At 35.1% G+C, this 17,559-nt stretch overlaps 3 protein-coding genes, 1 long non-coding RNA gene and 1 pseudogene across 7 annotated transcripts; 3 read left to right on the top strand and 2 right to left on the bottom strand.

The window, feature by feature from the left end:
• Nucleotides 1–1,944: 1,944 nt before the first annotated feature.
• LOC140810503 (NDR1/HIN1-like protein 12) lies at nt 1,945–2,506 on the bottom strand (annotated as a pseudogene).
• A 1,716-nt stretch (nt 2,507–4,222) lies between these two features.
• Nucleotides 4,223–12,036, bottom strand: LOC140808835 (CBL-interacting serine/threonine-protein kinase 9-like). Of its 4 annotated transcripts, XR_012113024.1 has the most exons (16): nt 11,696–12,035; nt 11,221–11,283; nt 10,753–10,824; nt 10,482–10,589; nt 10,285–10,365; nt 10,012–10,065; nt 9,810–9,935; nt 9,646–9,735; nt 8,186–8,308; nt 7,957–8,064; nt 7,565–7,684; nt 7,422–7,478; nt 6,887–6,961; nt 6,677–6,794; nt 5,103–5,189; nt 4,223–4,589 (listed from the first exon to the last, which is right to left on the bottom strand). XR_012113024.1 is itself a non-coding variant. In XM_073166129.1 (15 exons), exons 1-14 carry the CDS (start codon nt 11,882–11,884, stop codon nt 6,720–6,722), a joined length of 1,341 nt encoding a protein of 446 aa, XP_073022230.1. In that variant the 5' UTR covers nt 11,885–12,035; the 3' UTR covers nt 4,223–4,589; nt 6,677–6,719. The 4 variants fall into 4 exon arrangements, 3 of the variants coding, with proteins under 3 accessions (XP_073022230.1, XP_073022231.1, XP_073022232.1); XM_073166129.1 differs by lacking the exon at nt 5,103–5,189; XM_073166130.1 differs by lacking the exons at nt 4,223–4,589; nt 5,103–5,189 and having other exon boundaries at nt 6,474–6,794; nt 7,565–7,681; nt 11,696–12,036.
• LOC140810502 (NAC domain-containing protein 66-like) lies at nt 4,377–5,571 on the top strand. The gene is made up of 4 exons (XM_073168346.1): nt 4,377–4,603; nt 4,688–4,992; nt 5,084–5,440; nt 5,560–5,571. The coding sequence occupies exons 1-4, from the start codon at nt 4,432–4,434 to the stop codon at nt 5,569–5,571; spliced, it is 846 nt and encodes a 281-aa protein (XP_073024447.1). The 5' UTR covers nt 4,377–4,431.
• LOC140808839 (uncharacterized) lies at nt 5,695–6,348 on the top strand. The gene is made up of 2 exons (XR_012113025.1): nt 5,695–6,076; nt 6,287–6,348. It is a non-coding gene; the product is annotated as an uncharacterized lncRNA (long non-coding RNA).
• A 3,304-nt stretch (nt 12,037–15,340) lies between the features above and the next one.
• On the top strand, nt 15,341–16,460 carry LOC140809919 (uncharacterized). The gene has a single exon (XM_073167699.1). It carries the CDS (start codon nt 15,440–15,442, stop codon nt 16,337–16,339), a length of 900 nt encoding a protein of 299 aa, XP_073023800.1. The 5' UTR covers nt 15,341–15,439; the 3' UTR covers nt 16,340–16,460.
• The last annotated feature ends 1,099 nt before the right edge of the window (nt 16,461–17,559 follow it).

Here is a 17,559-nt window from a genome sequence, read left to right as displayed (position 1 = left end):
TTAGACTTAAACCACACAAATGTCGCCATGATGCTCCAGCCTTACTAGATTTTTCAAAAAATTAAATTTGGAATCTCATACATCGAAAGAAATTGAATTTGCATTGAATAATACTTATTTAATTTATTTATCCTTCGTTTAGAAGATTAACCCGTATGTCGATGACTAATTATATTTTTCTCATTTTGATTGAAAGATTTGGATATGAGGAAGCATTTGAGGAAATGATTTGAAATGACTTCACGTTGAGATAAATTTGAAATTCACACACTCAAAACATTACTATTTAGAATTTGAAATCTTTTGTCAAGAATTATTATTATGAATTTGTAATCCCTAGTTTTAAATCCACCCACCCATCCATCCATATGGAATGCAACCTAAATGTTTCTACCCACGCAAAGAAAATCGAACTTGGAATTCAAAAGGGTTCGATGATATTAATTAGTAGATTCCATACCAAAAATTAAGGGAGTAAATAAACTTGGTTTAAATAAATGTCTACCAACGAACCTAGTATATATAGACATTGGATACATCATCATCGTTATCATAATCATTATTATTTTCGTGGTTTCTTAATATCGACTTTTACTTACTAATCTTTTTATTAGCCATGCGTCAAACTCTAATGAACTGGACCAATTAAATTCAATTTTGTGCAATTACATCAGCCATCCTCAGATTTATTATATGATATCATAAAAAATATTGTTTTAGATGATTAATTTACGTTTATGGTATTTATCTTGTACTCTATATTTCATATTCATGTGCAACAGTGACATATCCACTGCTTTTTCTTCCATTTTCTCAAGCAAATAATTAAAGGGTTCGTCACATACAAGATATCACTTAATTTTGTGGGACTTTTCAACGTCAGCACACAATATTGTTCTCTTCATTGAATTAATTCTTTGCCGAATCCTCAGTTAAAAAATATTGCTTTGAAACATCTCGATCATATTTGGCTTTAATTTAATGGACTTTGTATGATTTATATCTTTAGGTTTATAATATATATGTCAAGCACGCAAGGAGTGCTTTCCCATATCTATCATAAATCAATTACCATTGTTTTTATATATACGTACGTTGTAAAAATTACTAGTCATGCCCAAAAACAGCAAAATATATGTTCAGATTGTTGGACTTAGATGCCTATTAGGCTTGTTCTTTTTGAATGGGAAATTGGACAAGTAAGCAAGACCTAGTAGATGCTAAGTGGGAAATGTCCCACATTGAAAAATGAACATAGCATTGGTGATTTTATATTGTGTTACACTTTATAGAGGTGTAACAATGATTGGTAAAGAGGCTCTCTTTCGCGCACACAGGCGCAAGGGGGTGCAAATCATGGGCCCGATTTGCATGGTTTTTGCTATTTTATTTTCGAAAAAATTATATTATGGACTGACCTTTGGTGTTTCAGCTGAAATGACCTTTGGTGCTCCAGCTAGACTGATCTTTAGTGATCCAGCTGGACTGACCTTTGGCATTTCGGATGGCCAGTCGTGACTGTCCATATGGAACCGAAGTGCCTATATACAGAGGCATCATCAGGTCCTTCAAAAAACCAACACACTCTCCTGCACTCTCGTATTTTTGAAGCTTCATTTCGTTGTCTCGGCTGCTGTTGCTTCCACCGGCTGCTGTTCATCTGCCGTTACTCTGTCCTCATGATAAAGTTCAGGTCTTTTCAGTTCGCCATAGTAGTGCTTCGTGCTAGGGTACTGCTGGTTGTTCCGTTGTATCCTGGAAAACAGACGTCTAAGTTCATCCTCGAAGCACATACCCGGAGGGGACGAATATGTTTTAAGGACACTGTATTTCATACAATCCTCGGTTTGATTTATTTAAGAATTATACTACTGTTCTCATTTGCTAGTTTTTCACATAGCTATCTATCTTGTTCCATGCGCTATATTTTGAACAACACAGATTTCATCCATCAACGCTGCAGCCGAGATAATTGGATCCAACAAGAGGTATTGACCCCGTCACCCCGAGAATCCTTTCTTCAGTGCCACGAAAAAGTCACACCTCACATAGACTCGATGATGCTATTGATTATGGTTCCAGCCTTGTACTCCAGCTTCCTCGTCAGAACCAGGCTCAGACCCACCACCCCGTAAGCCTCGTCCATCGACAGCCCGTTGACCACCTTCGCCGCCATAGGCACCTGTTGTGCGCCTCCTAGCACGGGGGGGAAGAGCCACCGTGCTGTTGGGTTCTTGAAACAATGGTGGCAGCGTTACTTGCGGAGTGATGGCCTGGTTTTTATAGGAAACAAACGCAGAAAATTGGTTGTGAAAAATGGAGAGCCGCTTGTTGGGGTTTCTGGCGGCCACAGTGAACTGCATGGCGCTGTGGAGATGAAAGGTGGAGAGGTTGCGTTGAGTTCATACACAGCTGCACTAACGACTCTGAACTTGGGTTTTCGGGGTCGATAAACTAGCCAAACCGTGAGAACCGCAATTCCAGCTAGTACTAAAACGATGGCGATGAATTAGCAGATAATCCGGCTCTGCCTCCTTTGTGTATAATCTTCTCTTTTTTTCATTTGTATATAACAATTGAGTTACATCATTCCTGTCCGTTATAATTTTTAATAAAGCGATAAATGATCGTTTTTGCTCGTTCTATCCCAACAAACAGGCCCCTTGTCTAATCAAAATAAACAAATCAAAACTATATTTTAAAAATAAAGTGTGGGTAATTTTCCAAGCAATTCTCATGTAATTAATGAATTGTTTTTATTTTTAATTACACTAGGAATGCATGCTTGGTTTTTTCTCTCCCCTGCTAGGAGAGGTTTCTTCATGATGAACATGCTAAACCAATTCTTAACCAATTTAAATATAGTCCATGTAATTAGCCAATTAATTTGTTGTTAATGATTAGGCATCATGCTTCCCCAATTGTGTTTTTATTCCGTATACAAGTATACCTTTTAGATTTTGATATATTAATGCGTGAAAAATATTGAGGCAATGATTTATGACTTTTTTAAACACATGAATTTATTCTATCAAAATTAAAATAAGCATATTACATTATCCAATATTTTTTTTTACAAATATTTTATTTAATTTTTTCCATCCTAAAAAATTACATATAATTAATATGACAATTGGTTGGTCGAAAATCTTTAAAAAAACATGTAAAAATTTCTCCATCCAAAATCAAGCATTAATAAATTATAGGAAAAATTACAATTTTAATATTCTAAATGGACCTATTTTGGATTTTAATCATGTAACTTAACAATAATTGGTTTCCATATAGTAACTTAATGGAAACGATCAACCTATGCTAATTTCGTTTAGTCGCTACACAATGAAAGCTTTTACAAATCATAGATTTTATCAACTAAATTTTACGACGATGTGATTTATCAAGATAGCTAGCTGCTCTCATGATATGATCTAATCATCCTTTTCTGTTAATGGTTTTAAGACTTTCCAAAAAAGATGGCAAACTTGAAAAGAAGACAATATATGTTCGAAGAAGAAAGAAAAGAAAGAGTAGGTCTCATGTGAGACCGTCTCACGGATATCAATCTGTGAGACGGGTCAACCCTATCCATATTCACCAAAAAAAATAGTACTCTTAGCATAAAAAGCAATACTATTTCATGGATTACCCAAATAAAGATCCGTCTCACAAAATTTGACCCGTGAGACCGTCTCACACAAGTTTTTGCCGAAAAGAAAAAGGGACAGCGTGATTTTCTCATCAATTAATGAAATCTCAAAAAATCAATATCTCCAACCCTATCGTATATCTTGGTTTCTCTTCGTACTATGCACGTTTTTTTTACGATTATGAATTTCGAATTCCAGGGCGGAGCATGTACTAATTATTCGGAAGGAATTTAAACATCACCTTACTGTTTAGTTGATCTACGAACTTACTCGAACAATTCGATTTTTCTTGAAATTGTTTCTACCATATTTCAGTCCATCCAAATATATTAACGGTGAAGGTAACAAGAATGAGACCAAAAATGTTAAGAGCAGCACGTATCTATTGCATATGTACTATATGATATTAGTTCGGAACACCAGGGGACCGTGCCCAACCACATCAATGTAATTCACCTTTCTCTATCTTTATTTGCCATTATGGGCTTTAGGTGGCTCGGTGGTTGATTGCATCGTCTTAATCATAGTAAGATATTAATTCACTGCCCCCACCATATATTATATCACAACCGCCATGAAATAAGACCCACCACCAATTTATATGCACATATACCCCACTAGTTGCAAGCTTCACTAGATATATATCTAATGCAACAGACTTTTAATTTACAGTCTAGGTAGTTAGATCTTCTATCCAAAGAAATAATAAGTACACACCACACATATAGGGACTATATTGTTTTCTAGAACTAAATTAAGCTAATGATCGTCTCGGCTGGACAGCATGAGCATAAGCGTTAATGGGCAATCTCAAGTCCCACCAGGCTTCAGATTTCATCCCACAGAAGAGGAGCTGTTACAGTATTACTTGAGGAAGAAAGTCGCGTTAGACAAGATCGATTTGGATGTGATCCAAGATGTCGATCTTAACAAGCTTGAGCCCTGGGACATACAAGGTTTATCGATTATTATGAACACATTTAGGTTTTTTATTATGAAAAAATATATATATCTGTGTATGTATATATTTGTTGGTGTAGAGAAGTGTAAAATCGGATCCACTCCTCAGAATGACTGGTACTTCTTCAGTCACAAGGACAAAAAGTACCCAACTGGCACGCGCACGAATCGTGCCACGGCTGCTGGATTCTGGAAGGCTACTGGCCGTGACAAAGTAATCTATGGCAACTCGAGACGAATTGGGATGAGGAAGACTCTTGTTTTCTACAAGGGCCGTGCCCCCAATGGTCAAAAATCCGATTGGATCATGCATGAATATAGACTCGATGACAGCAGTACTAGTACCTCAATCACTACTAGTTGTGATAAAAATCATGTGGAGTATGTAAGTGAAAATCAATTTTATAATCTGCAGGATTCTAAACTAGTGAGTGCTCATAAACGTGTATTCACGATATAAAAAAATGATATTGAAGGTGACCATTGATGACGTACTGAAAGAAGAAGGCTGGGTGATTTGTCGAGTGTTTAAGAAGAAAAATCACTGCCACAAGGCATCAGCTGGGAGCCGTATGCTTAACACTGCAGCAATAAATGATTTATCATGCGACTATGACGATGAAGAAAGTTTAGAGAAAATGCTCCCACCACACTCATTCAACCCAAGAAATCAAGTGGTGCCCAATGATATGATGAATTTAAGCCGACGATTCTTGAAACTACCAAGCCTGAGAGATATTTCCAGTGAAGAAGAAATTGCGGATCAGTCTCAAGGATCCATTAACTATGAAAGTTACTCAGAAATATTAGAAAGCAATGGGCTTCAAGATTGGGTAACTCTAGAGAAACAGACACATGATCAGCTATCATGTTTCATAAATCAAGATCATGATCCCGGATTATTATCGACTACGTTTGTTAATAATTATAATTATGGTAATAATAACCATAGTCATTATACTGATCGATTAATGCCTCAATTAAACGAGCAACAGAGGACCGCACTACTGTACCCTACTGCCAATCCGCTGGATTCTCAGAATGACTGCTATCTGTGGAGAGATCATGGGCTATTTCCCTTGTCTTCTTAATTACTACAAGTAATTAATACAAACATATTTTAATGCACATGATATAGTCAATAATACTGATGTGCAGGGACTATATATATATTGGAAAACTAATAAATATCTAATGCTCTAGATGTTCTACCGTTGATATAGTAATAGTTTTGATATCCTACATTTATAATACGACATCCTGGCTATATAAGGGTGCCAACAAATAATCTCACACATCCAATTGGAGATTTTTAATCAGAACGGAATCATGCATACATAATTTTTTCGAAGTGACAATCTCCTATGTTTTCTAGTATTGGCTAAAGGATTTGGTGTGAAGCTTATTTGATCAGCACAAATGACTTGACACCTAATTTGTGATATCATATACAAGTATCTATAATAAAAGTGTAATCTAGGAATTATGTGCTTAGGAATTCCCACTACCATAATTTCGTCGATATATCTTTGATCCCAAGTTTAATGTGTGTGGCCTATATAGGATAGGTCCAAACCATCATTCTTTATGCCATACAGCACAGAGTTTAGGTGAAGGAGAAAGAGCAGGTTACTCTGTGAAAATCATGTGATTAAAGGTTTTACATGTTGAGTGCCAAGTCTATGTGGATGTTCGGGGCCCTAAATTGCAGAATGAATTCAACACTCAGATGAACAAATGGTTGAATTTTACATGAAAAAACATTCAAACATGGCAGCAAGAAGTGGAGCAAGGTACTTAAAGAAGAAGAAGAGTTTAACTTTAATGCTTACCAATTTACAATTAAATTATCTAAAGCAACAAAAGTGACAAACGTCATCAAGAAGAAAAACAAGAGGAAAAAATCTCATACTCCTGATAATGCTCTTTTGAAGATCTAACCACCTAGCTAATGACAAATTGTGATTCGTGACATAAAAAGATATGTCCATCTTTAACGATTTTTTACAAAAAAGACATCCAGTTAAGATTGGAAAAAGTAAAGCAAATGTCAGAAAATAAAAAATTACCATACTGCCATATTATTTGCATCTGCGGGCATAAATAGAACGTTCAACTTGTCTCTTCTTTATTCGAATCAGAGGTCCAGACAATATCTTTCAACCCAGATGAGAAGGTTTTGTAGAACTGCCTCATGATAAGTAATTGCAAAAAGAATTAAGGTAGTCCATACGCATAAAAATATAAAAATGATAACTACTAATTAGATATTGGCATGCCTTGTGGAACTCCAATGTGTCCCCACCAGTTTTACGGAGCTCAACCATGTGCAATGAAGGAGCCACCTCAAAAACCTGAAGTGAACAGCAGCCAGCTTGATGTTGATGAAAACCAGAAGGTAAAATCACATCATGCCGAAAAAAAAAACTTGTGAAATAGTTTACACTATTGTCCTTACTCCCATAATCAACATCCATGAGCTCTCTTTAAATTAAGCTTTAAGCAATTATATATTGAAATAATTTAATTAATCCACTATCTTTGACATGCCACTTCATTTCAAGAATATGGTTTCTTATTAGAAACATAAATATAGTTTTCTATGAGCCAGGAGCATGCATGAGACATAAAGTTCCCTTCCCTTTGTGCAAAGTTTCACCTCAATAAAGTATGATTTCTTGGACTAGTATCCGATCCCGGGAAGTATCTTGCCTCATTACACTATTATTTCTAACTGTAAGCAAGTTGATCATCGAATAGATACACAGAATGCAACAAAAAAACAAAATTAATTCACCCAAACCAAGTTAATACCTCTGTAGCTACAGCAAGCTGCCCTTTCCTTCCACTCTTGTCACCTTGTAACTTCATCTGAATATGGTTAGGAAAATTTCAGATAACTATTGCGCAAGTTAATATTATCCTTCGGTTTAGGTACGAAAGAATTGTATTATCACCTTATAGTTTCTTTTGTGAACATTAAACCCCAAAGGTTTAGCTGCTTCCTCAATTTTTGACATTATTTCATTTGCTGGACATGTAGATGTAAAGCGAGTTTCTCTCTTCACCAGGCCCTGCTGTTTTTTTTAAACCAACGCAAAAGAGATAAAGATTAGGAACAAGATATTTGAATTCAGTTATTCACAGATAATGGTGGAAGTTTTCTCGATAACTAGAATATAGCTAGAGCCATAAAACGTTGCAACTACAAATAATCTGAATAGGAAATTCGCCTATATCAAAGAAGGAGAAGTGGATGGTATGTTCCCAAACCGACTTTAACAATAAAATACACGTCAACCACCACCACCAAAAGAAGGAAGAAGAAAAGACACTCGAGATAACATACCATCTGCTTATCAAACAAATTTTCGAGGCTGAAACCCTGAGACCTAGATATAAGCTCAAAGGCATTCATGGAGACAGGTTTTTCTTTTCTTTCTGAGACAAGATGGTCCTGCAATCGAATATGGAATCAGACCGAACCAGATGTAGTCATGCAGCGTCAGCAGGTTATTCCAAACCAAACACCATTTGAGTTTAAAGCTTAAATACGGATAAAAAAATGTAAAGTTTACTTCAGAGTCATTAAAGACAGCATCAACATCGTCGAGATTGACATCCTCTTCCTGCCTAAAACAGGGTTGCTTGTAATCTTTCTTGAACCAATCATTTTCTAGAATCTCAGGAATGGTAATCCGCTGGAACATAAAATAAATACAAAATTAAGAACTCAAATATCTTTCAATTAAAGCATATGCATATGTTAGGTTGTTAAAATGGTGAAATATTTGCTTTGGTGATAACAAAAAGGTAGTTGTATTGCTAACATATTTTCACTGCTTGATGTGGCATAAAGAGTAAACAACTGATTAAGGTATTTCAGCAAATACACTTGAAGCAATATTAAAATACAACAGGAAATGTTACCCAAATAAATGACAGACTCATCTGACAGAGCCAACCAGATGAAGTATACGGAAAAATTTGTAACAGCTAGTTTATAAATGTCAACATTTTTAAGGACTAGTTTTCTGCGCAGGCGGAAGTAAGCAGCCTATCTACAGCATTCAAGAACAAATTCAGGTGGAGTTAAGCAGCCTAACCAAGAGAGACATCGAGCCAAAGAAAACAAATAGGGTTGAGAGCTTTTCTCTTACGATTAAAGAAAAACCTGTTCAAATTTAAAGCTTCAGAATTCAATTAAGTGAAGAGTCAAATCACTCAACATAACTGATTAGACTAGTACACTAAGGTCGTAGCATGTGAACATTAAACGATATGTAAAACTAGTTTGTACTTAGCCGACAGTGTAAAGCTATTCAATTCTTAAAATTAACGTGTAAAAGTATTCAATGATTAATTGAGGGTAGTAGTAGATGTAAAATTGAGTGAGAGGTAATCTTGCTGCTTGTACAAGGAATAATTCGGAAATTCTATGATCCACCCGGTGTAAAAAACTTGGTGTAGTATCCACCATTCATTTGGTGTGGCACCAGTATACCATTCATTTGGTGTGGCACCATACTACACATATTTAGTATAGATGTGAACTTATAATCTGTATAAAAATAAATCAAATAACTCAATCATATAATGTAAAATATATTTAATTTGACATTTCATCAACTCACCCTCATTCGTATAAAATATTTTTTTAAAAATTTATCAAATTTCATTTACAAGAAAAATAAATATTAATTTACAGCCAATAACTTTGGCAAGTAAATAATAAATATTCTTCAATCATAATTGCACATCTCAATATTATGATGTGAAACAAACAACATAATATTATCTACTGTAATTAAAGGACAAAACTATAAATAATTGTCTAATCTTAATCCACAGTCGATATTCCACATTCTGTCCAATCATTTAAATAATCACAATATATTTATCTATATATAATCTCAATCTCCAATGCAGAAGCAACCATAACAAATGGAAGATCCAAAAATAAAGAATAATTTAATGGTCGAGCAACAGGAAAGTGTCGAACAAATAAGAAGATGATGTTTATAGTTTTGGAGTTTACAGTGAGTGGATTTGGATCCAGAATACGCTTAATCAGCCTTTTAGCATTGGATGAAAACCATGGTGGAAATGAGAAATCAGCCTTGTAAATCTGAAAGAACACAGAGTTGTGAAGACACTCCAACATAACTCAGAACACAAAACAACACTCACTTAGAAACTTACTTTCCTGTACAGAGCCATGAGGTTGGGCTCCTCGAAAGGCAAATATCCAGCCATTAAAACAAAGAGAATAACTCCACAAGACCATACATCTGATGTGGTACCATCATACCCTTTATCATTGAGCACCTAATGAAAGACATTTTAAATAATAGTAACCAAAATGTGCTTTTGACATCATGGTTCCATAAACCGCAAGTGGTACCTCTGGTGCTACATAATTTGGTGTGCCACAAGCCGTGTGAAGCAGCCCATCTTCCTACAGTAAGAATATGCATCATGAGATTTTCTATACGGAATCCTCAATATAGGAAAACCAAATACTTCAAATGAATGAAAAAAGAGTTTCGATTCCCAGACTATTTATGAAGTACTCATGCAAATCATAGATATGTGATACAGGGAATTCAGCAAATTATTAAAATCTCCACAGTGATGGATATTTGCAATTTGAGCTACAGAAACCGCATATACCTACCCGGACCTGCTTTGAAAATGCACTCAATCCAAAATCTGAAACTTTAAGAACTCCATGAGAATCCAGCAACAGATTCTCTGGCTGAAAAGATAATAAGACAGATCACTTCTTCATGAAAGAAGACGATTAAAGATTCTGAAATTTTAGCTTAATAAATAGCTTATGAACCACCAGACAGAGAATGGACTTTCTTCAACCTTCAAATCTCTGTGGTACACACCTCGACTGTGGCAATAATCCACAGCATTGATGAGTTGTTGAAAGTATCTCCTAGCTACGCCTTCTTTAAGTTTCCCTTGTCTAGCCTATAAATCAACGACAGATGTAATCATTCCAATTGTTACTGCCACATCAATCCAGAACAAACTCAAGCATCTAATAACCAGTGAAGCAATGTCACGTTAACATGGTTTTAAATGCCGAATATGGGGCCAATTGATTTAAAAAGCACAATAAATCGAAACTTACTATTTTATCAAATAGTTCTCCTCCACCAACATATTCAAGAACAATGTAGATCTTTGTTTTGCTTGCCATAACCTAGCATAGGTACGAAACAAGGTATAGACAGCAGTTGTATGTACCAATGAGAGTTGGCAAACAGAGACAAATCTAAACATTCAATCGTTGAAACAGGTCACTAGATACCAACTAAAGCAACTATAGGAAAAGTTGCAAAACAGAAATATAAATAATTTTTGTGAAATATCTTCGGGAGTACATTAAAATTTTTAAGAGTAAATGACAGCACAATCACTCTGTCAACAGGCATTAGGCATGGTGAAACAGAAGTACAGCCATACTCCTCCTGTCCTACATTCAGAAATAAGCCCTTCTATAGGTCACTTTTACTAACCATTTGCTATGTTTACAGGTGCTTAAAAAAGGCATACAAGAAGAAGAAGAGGGAGAGGGCATGAATGAGAAAAATGAAACCTCTAATATATTTAAGACATTGGGATGCTTGATCATCTTCATCGTTGAAATTTCTCTTTTTATCTGCAAAAAAAACTCATGCAATTTATGGGTGAAAAAAAGAAAGAAATATATACATCATTGGACAAGTAATTGGTTACAACTGGTATTTTGGTATTGTTAGTTTAAAAATTTTAAGGAGACATGAAATAATTTCCGTCTGCGTAATTTTTTCAGCCGATTTCTGCAATTTTTATTATTTATCGTATGTTTTCTACATGTAACTGAAATTTCATGACTTTACACCAGGAAATCCAAAACAAACAATTACATAAACAAACGTGATGAAGATTGGCGTGCGTATTGAATCAATAATATATCAACAGAATACCGTAAGAAGTGTATAAGTGAAGAAAAACGTTTATTTTCTTCTAATCATACAGATTTATACATTATACACGGCAAGAAAGCGATACGATACATATATTAAGAACACCTGTTCAACCATATGACTGCTGAGCACTCGCTGACGATCGATGATTTTGATGGCGACGGCGCATTCCCCAGTGCTTTTAGTGTTTCTGGCGAACTTGACCTTGCCGAAGCTGCCTTCTCCGAGGGTCCTTCCCAGCTCGTACTTTCCCACGAGCGTCCGGCTCCCCATCGCCGCCGACGCTCTGCTCATTTCTCCAGTCGTAAACTAAAATCCAAATAACCAATAATTTTCTATTGATGTTGACGGAAGAGAAGAAGTAGGCGTACGAGATTCATTTTATGATAGAAATGGGAAATAAGGAAGGTATGTAGGAAAGGAGCAGATGAGCGCTCATCATTCATAATTACCAGTTTAACGTACGTTCCTTTAATTTTTATTTTTAAAAATAAATATAAAACTTTCCTATAATTGTGCACTATATTCATCAAGGAATCTAATTCCTAAACGTTAAATAACCCGACTCGATTCAATTAAATCTTTGAAAATTGTACATATGAAATTAGAAAATTCTCTTTTTGTCGGAGTTAGTCTCAAGTTCATGAACTTAACACAATATCGGAGTTTAGGTTCGTTGTTATGTATGGGACTGTTCTATGGGTCACCTGATAATATAAATTTAATGCTTCAGTTGTTTATTACTGGGCATGATGAATATAATAGATGTGTCACATCGACTAAATTTAATTCTAATTGGGAGTTGTATATATGGATTTGAACAATAATCCCCTCTCATGAACTATTTCTATTGAGCTAGTTTTTTGGTGGGGTTGATTTGCTGAAGCCATATTTAAAATTACAATTATACCTTAATTATGTAACTTTAGTAATAAAACTAATTTTTTACCACAAAACTTGTACATTTATGGAGAAAAATCATTCGTTACAAGATTTTTTAGTCACGAGATGAACTCTCCATTCACCCACATAAATGGTGAAAGGTAGTAAAAAGAAAAACGAGCAATTCTTTGAGCAACATTATTAGCCAATACATACTAATGAATAAAATTTGAAACTATCGGCTCTATCACTAGCTCATTGATTTCTTAAGCACAGAGACTTACATAGTCCAATGTTATTTTTAGAGGTCGTGACTGCTTGTGCCGTCAATAAAAAAAAAAACTGTCGCAACTTGAGTATCACGGAATTGCTTGTCATAGAGTATCTTGATGCCAAAAGGAACATGCCTTAGTTATCTATCCCGGAGCACCCCGCCCGTGCAGTAGCGATTCAAAATCTCATTGACACGTGCATCGACATTCAGCTTAAGGGCACTGTTATCTGGTTGCTTCCACTTATTAACCCAGAGTTGCTCCTTATTATTGACCGAAGGTTGCTCCTTAATTGTAGTCCTATCAGCCAAAAGAACAGCTTGGAAATCAGAAAGGAAGGCCTTGCTTCAACTGATATTCACTTCGTTCAAGGCCTGCCATTCCATGGAGGTAGGGAAAGGCTCCAAAGGCCATCATTTTTGCATTGTATGCTCTGACTGGTCATCCGGTGATTAAAAGAGTCGTCTTCCTGGTCGATATCCATCTCGCACCGAGTATTTCGCCTGCAATAAAAGGGTTGAAATTGTTATTTATTAAGTTGAGATTCCAAGTGCCTTCCTTGATCAAGGAGTCCACAGTCATTTCTCGTAATCATGATCCGTTCAGAATACTGATTTTCGATGTCAAGCTTAGTACCCAGTTATCCTCAAAAAGTTAAATCGATTTTCCATCCCCAACACGTAGAAGTAATCCCCTTTCAAGAATTACCTTGCTCCAGATAAAGTGTCACCAAATAAATAATGGATTATTACCTAGCCTCGCATCCATGATTTTCCCATGCCTAAAGTAAAGGCCCTTAAGAATATGGGCCCCTAGTTTCTTCATTTATTTATATTTTCAAAATTCACCATAAATATAAAATTTAAAGCGAGCATTAATTTTTTCTACTTTTCTTCTTAATCATTATGCTAGCTCACCTTTTTATGGATCTTCAATTTTATAACCACACATAAATTCAAAATTTCGTTGAAATTCTATCTTTAGCCTTTTGTCTTTACTCAAAACTTTAGAATTGAGATTAACGATGATCAAAGCTCGAAGATGTTGAAAGTTGATGTGTGAGATGGTTATAATAATTGGCTTAAATAAACTATATGCAATAATCAGGCAGGCTGGTGTTTTGAAAATACAGAACAACGAGAAAAGGCCAATCCATTTACAGGCCATCCAATGGCATGCAGTGATTCAACTAAATTTATTAGTTTCTACTGTGAAGCTGATTTTCTTTTTCTTTTTTCTGTGGTCTGCACTTGTTTTTTATTTTGTTTTGAGTTTTGCATATACTTTTGTCCCACTTGTTATCCCAGCCTGCTTGTTTGTCTACAAAGGCTAAATTTTAAAAGGAAATAGAACTACAAGGAAAAAAAGAAAATGGGTTTGCATAAGTAGTATGCAATTACTAGATTGATATCGTATTCCACCATATTTAGAATTTTAATTTGCAAACTATAGCTTAACTCTTGCAAGCCACGTCCCATGTGTAACCAGTTCAATAAATGCTCGACTTTTCTACTTAAGTTGAGAAATAATAAGATTGATATTTACTTTAAAAGTTAGTTCAATCGAAGATTATTTAAGTCTCAATTTTTAATATGATATCAAAGTAATTATTACAGTTATATATGGATTGTCTTACGATACCAAGTTAAATATCATATTAGATTAGAGAACGTCTTCTTTGGAGATCAAATCGTCATTTCTTGACAAGACGGTGAAGTTCATAACAATTTTTCGGGGTTCTAAATAGTTATAAATATCTTCAATCTTTTTAGTGAGTTTAAACTATTTGCTATTACACATATTTTTATTCACCTAAACAATGACTGAACTTTACCATATTTATGTTCTTTCTAAAAATATAACTTCCTTACTATATAATAAATTTGTAAAAAAAAACAAAACAAAATTTGAAAAGGCCATTTGGGGATAATAAAACGATATTATCTTAATTATGTTTTCTAAATCTATAAATATAAATAAACAAAGTCTTGGTCTTTGCTTCTATGAATTTATCAGTGGAGCTGGATGTCGATTTGATCAATGGCGAATAGTTGTATGTATAAATAAGAAAAAATCAATTTGAATCAGTATATATTTTGAAAATTTGGCAAGACTTTTTCTTTCCTAACATTTTGATGTATACAATGTTCACATTTGAGAATATTCTCCTATCTTGTTTATATTTTTCCTACGAATTAAATGGGCTAAATGCGTAATACATACGTGAAACAAATAAAAAAAAGGAAAAAACAATGTAAAATTAATAATATTTTAAATCATGTATTTTGAAAAATCAGACATAAACTCCCTACCGAAAAGATAAATATGTTTTGAGTTTTATAAAATAAATTTTATTTTTTAAAAAATAAAGTATTTAAAATTTTAGAAAGTAGTCTCAACTACAAATTAAAAGTAAAGGAATACAGAGAATTAATTTAAATATCATATAATATTCTTTTTATTTATTATTAAGAAAAAAAATTATATTTGAATATTCTCCGGTTTATAAATAAATATATTTTTATCGATGTATTAGGTTGACACGGGTCTTAGGAACTCAATCAAGCCAAGCTTAAATAGTACAGATGGTTTGAAATTTGTAACCGGCCTCGGTCAAACAGGAAAAAAAAAAGCCCCACTTTTCTCTCGGTAGACTAGCCATAATAACAGGCAATCTAATCTAAGACAGATCAATATGAAAACTGCGGGTTCGCCGGAGACACCTCCTTCAAACCACCGACACCGGACACAACAGAGAAGGTTTTTGAGTCTCGCCTTCCAAAAGGTCGCCACACCCACCAGATTCTGTATCCTCCTCTGCTTATCCTTCATCCTCGGTTATTTATGGCATTCACAGCCACTCTTGTCCCAATCTGCCGCAGATTTACTCGACCACAGCATCTTCCCGCCTGATAAGTGCGGGGACCCAGTGGCGGCGGAAAACATCCGGCAAACAATCATCGACCGAGTTTTCAATCACACCTCTCCCTGGGAAGGGTTCCCCCCCAAGCACGTTAGCTCCGGTGGTCTGATCTTGGAAGAGTGGACAAAAGGATGGGGCTCAAACGCGCCGGTTTTCGAGCACTTGATTCAGAAGGTGAAGCCCAAGACCATCATAGAAGTGGGAACGTTTCTCGGAGCATCCGCGATTCACATGGTGGGGCTGACTCGGAAAATGGGCCTGGACACTCAGGTATTGTGCATCGACGATTTCAGGGGGTGGCCCGGATACTACGATGAAGGAAAAGGGATGAAGATGGTGAACGGAGATGTAATGATGTTGTACCAGTTCATGCAGAACGTGGTGCGGGAGAACGCCTCCGATTCAATCATGTTCCTGCCGTTCTCGACGAACACCGCTCTGGGCGGGCTGTGCGACTGGGGCGTGTACGGTGACCTGGTTGAGGTGGATGCGGCGCATGACTTTCAGTCGGCGTGGGTGGACATCAACAATGCCTACAAGGTGTTGAAGCCTGGCGGAATTTTATTCGGGCACGACATTGTGTGGGTTGGTGTTCAAAAGGCCGTGAACATATTCGCCCGACTCCACGGTTTCAAAGTTGCAATCGACGGTGAGCATTGGGTTCTTTACTGATACTATTTACACAAATCCATTTTCGATCAGCTAGCTACTCGTCTCTCGTCTATTGGGAATTCTTTCTTTTTGTTGAATCAAGCCGTGATTTTGATATATTTATATACATCTTACAATTAAACTGCGGATCCATCCACAACATTCATCCATCAACAAAATGATATTTTAACATTCAAGATCCATCTCCGTTGCCTGATCGAATTTTTTTTTATAGGAAAAGCAGGTTAATTTATAATAAATTAATTAATTTATATAGAAAAATAAAAGTGATATTTGAAAAAAAAAAAAAAAATCACATCGATGTTCGTCCGTATCCATTCCACTAGGCGGATTACGGGTTTCCTTTAATTTCATCTGGTTAAATATCAATATTAAATCATAACATAGACAGCTGCAATCTTCAAAAAATATAAAATAATAATAATAATAATAATAATAATAATAATTGAGATGTGTATGGTACGATTATTTAATATATAATTTATTTCAGCCAACTACATGGTAAGAGAATAGGTCTGGGTCTGGGTTTGATTTTTGTGGACTAGAATATTTCAAAACAAATATATTATTTATTTTACAAGGTATATTGAGATACTGATTTTATGTATTTTTATTAAGATGGGTCAATCATGTTTATATTTACAATCATAAAAAAATATTTTTGTTTATGGATAATTCAAATATAATATTTATATCATAAAATTGATTAGCGAGATGTTTTATAAAAAAAATTTGCTAATTTATTTTGGGCAAAAACTTGTGTGAGACGGTCTCACGGGTTGTATTTGTGAGACGGATCTCTTATTTGGTACACCCATTAAAAAATATTACTTTTTATGTTAAGAGTATTACTTTTTATTGTGAATATTAGTAGGGTTGATCCGTTTCACAGATTATGACCCGTGAGATGGTCTGACATGAGACTCACTCTTTATTTTGAGTGGTGGATCCCACATTAAAGGAACATTTTGACAATGTAATCACTAGCTGTCGATTTATGTATGGAAAAAATGTGGAGGATAAGTAACCAACGGTTAATGAGATCCTACCCATGTGGGCATTGTCTCCATGAGAGGATGGATGGCCAAGATCTTGCCAAACATACAATTTCAAAAAAAAAAAATGGGTCCTACATATGCATGGTCAAAGAGAAAACATATATTCTTTAAATCATAGTTTTTTTAGTTTCAATATTAACATCATGAAAATCTAATATTTTA

This window comes from Primulina eburnea, chromosome 13, assembly GCF_022965805.1.
Source record: "Primulina eburnea isolate SZY01 chromosome 13, ASM2296580v1, whole genome shotgun sequence".
NCBI classification, from domain to species: domain Eukaryota; kingdom Viridiplantae; phylum Streptophyta; class Magnoliopsida; order Lamiales; family Gesneriaceae; genus Primulina; species Primulina eburnea.
The sequence above is the reverse complement of the archived record's forward strand: the minus strand, read 5'-3'. Positions and strand labels throughout refer to the sequence as shown.

Coding starts and splice junctions, on each gene's coding strand:
- LOC140808835 (XM_073166129.1), bottom strand. CDS start 11,884: ATGAGCAGAGCGTCGGCGGCGATGGGGAGCCGGACGCTCGTGGGAAAG. Junction 9,736..9,809: donor TCATGGCTCTGTACAGGAAA/GTAAGTTTCTAA, acceptor GTGTTCTTTCAG/ATTTACAAGGCTGATTTCTC. Junction 6,795..6,886: donor ACACATTGGAGTTCCACAAG/GCATGCCAATAT, acceptor ATCATGAGGCAG/TTCTACAAAACCTTCTCATC.
- LOC140810502 (XM_073168346.1), top strand. CDS start 4,432: ATGAGCATAAGCGTTAATGGGCAATCTCAAGTCCCACCAGGCTTCAGA. Junction 4,604..4,687: donor TGAGCCCTGGGACATACAAG/GTTTATCGATTA, acceptor TTGTTGGTGTAG/AGAAGTGTAAAATCGGATCC. Junction 4,993..5,083: donor ATAAAAATCATGTGGAGTAT/GTAAGTGAAAAT, acceptor ATGATATTGAAG/GTGACCATTGATGACGTACT.
- LOC140809919 (XM_073167699.1), top strand. CDS start 15,440: ATGAAAACTGCGGGTTCGCCGGAGACACCTCCTTCAAACCACCGACAC.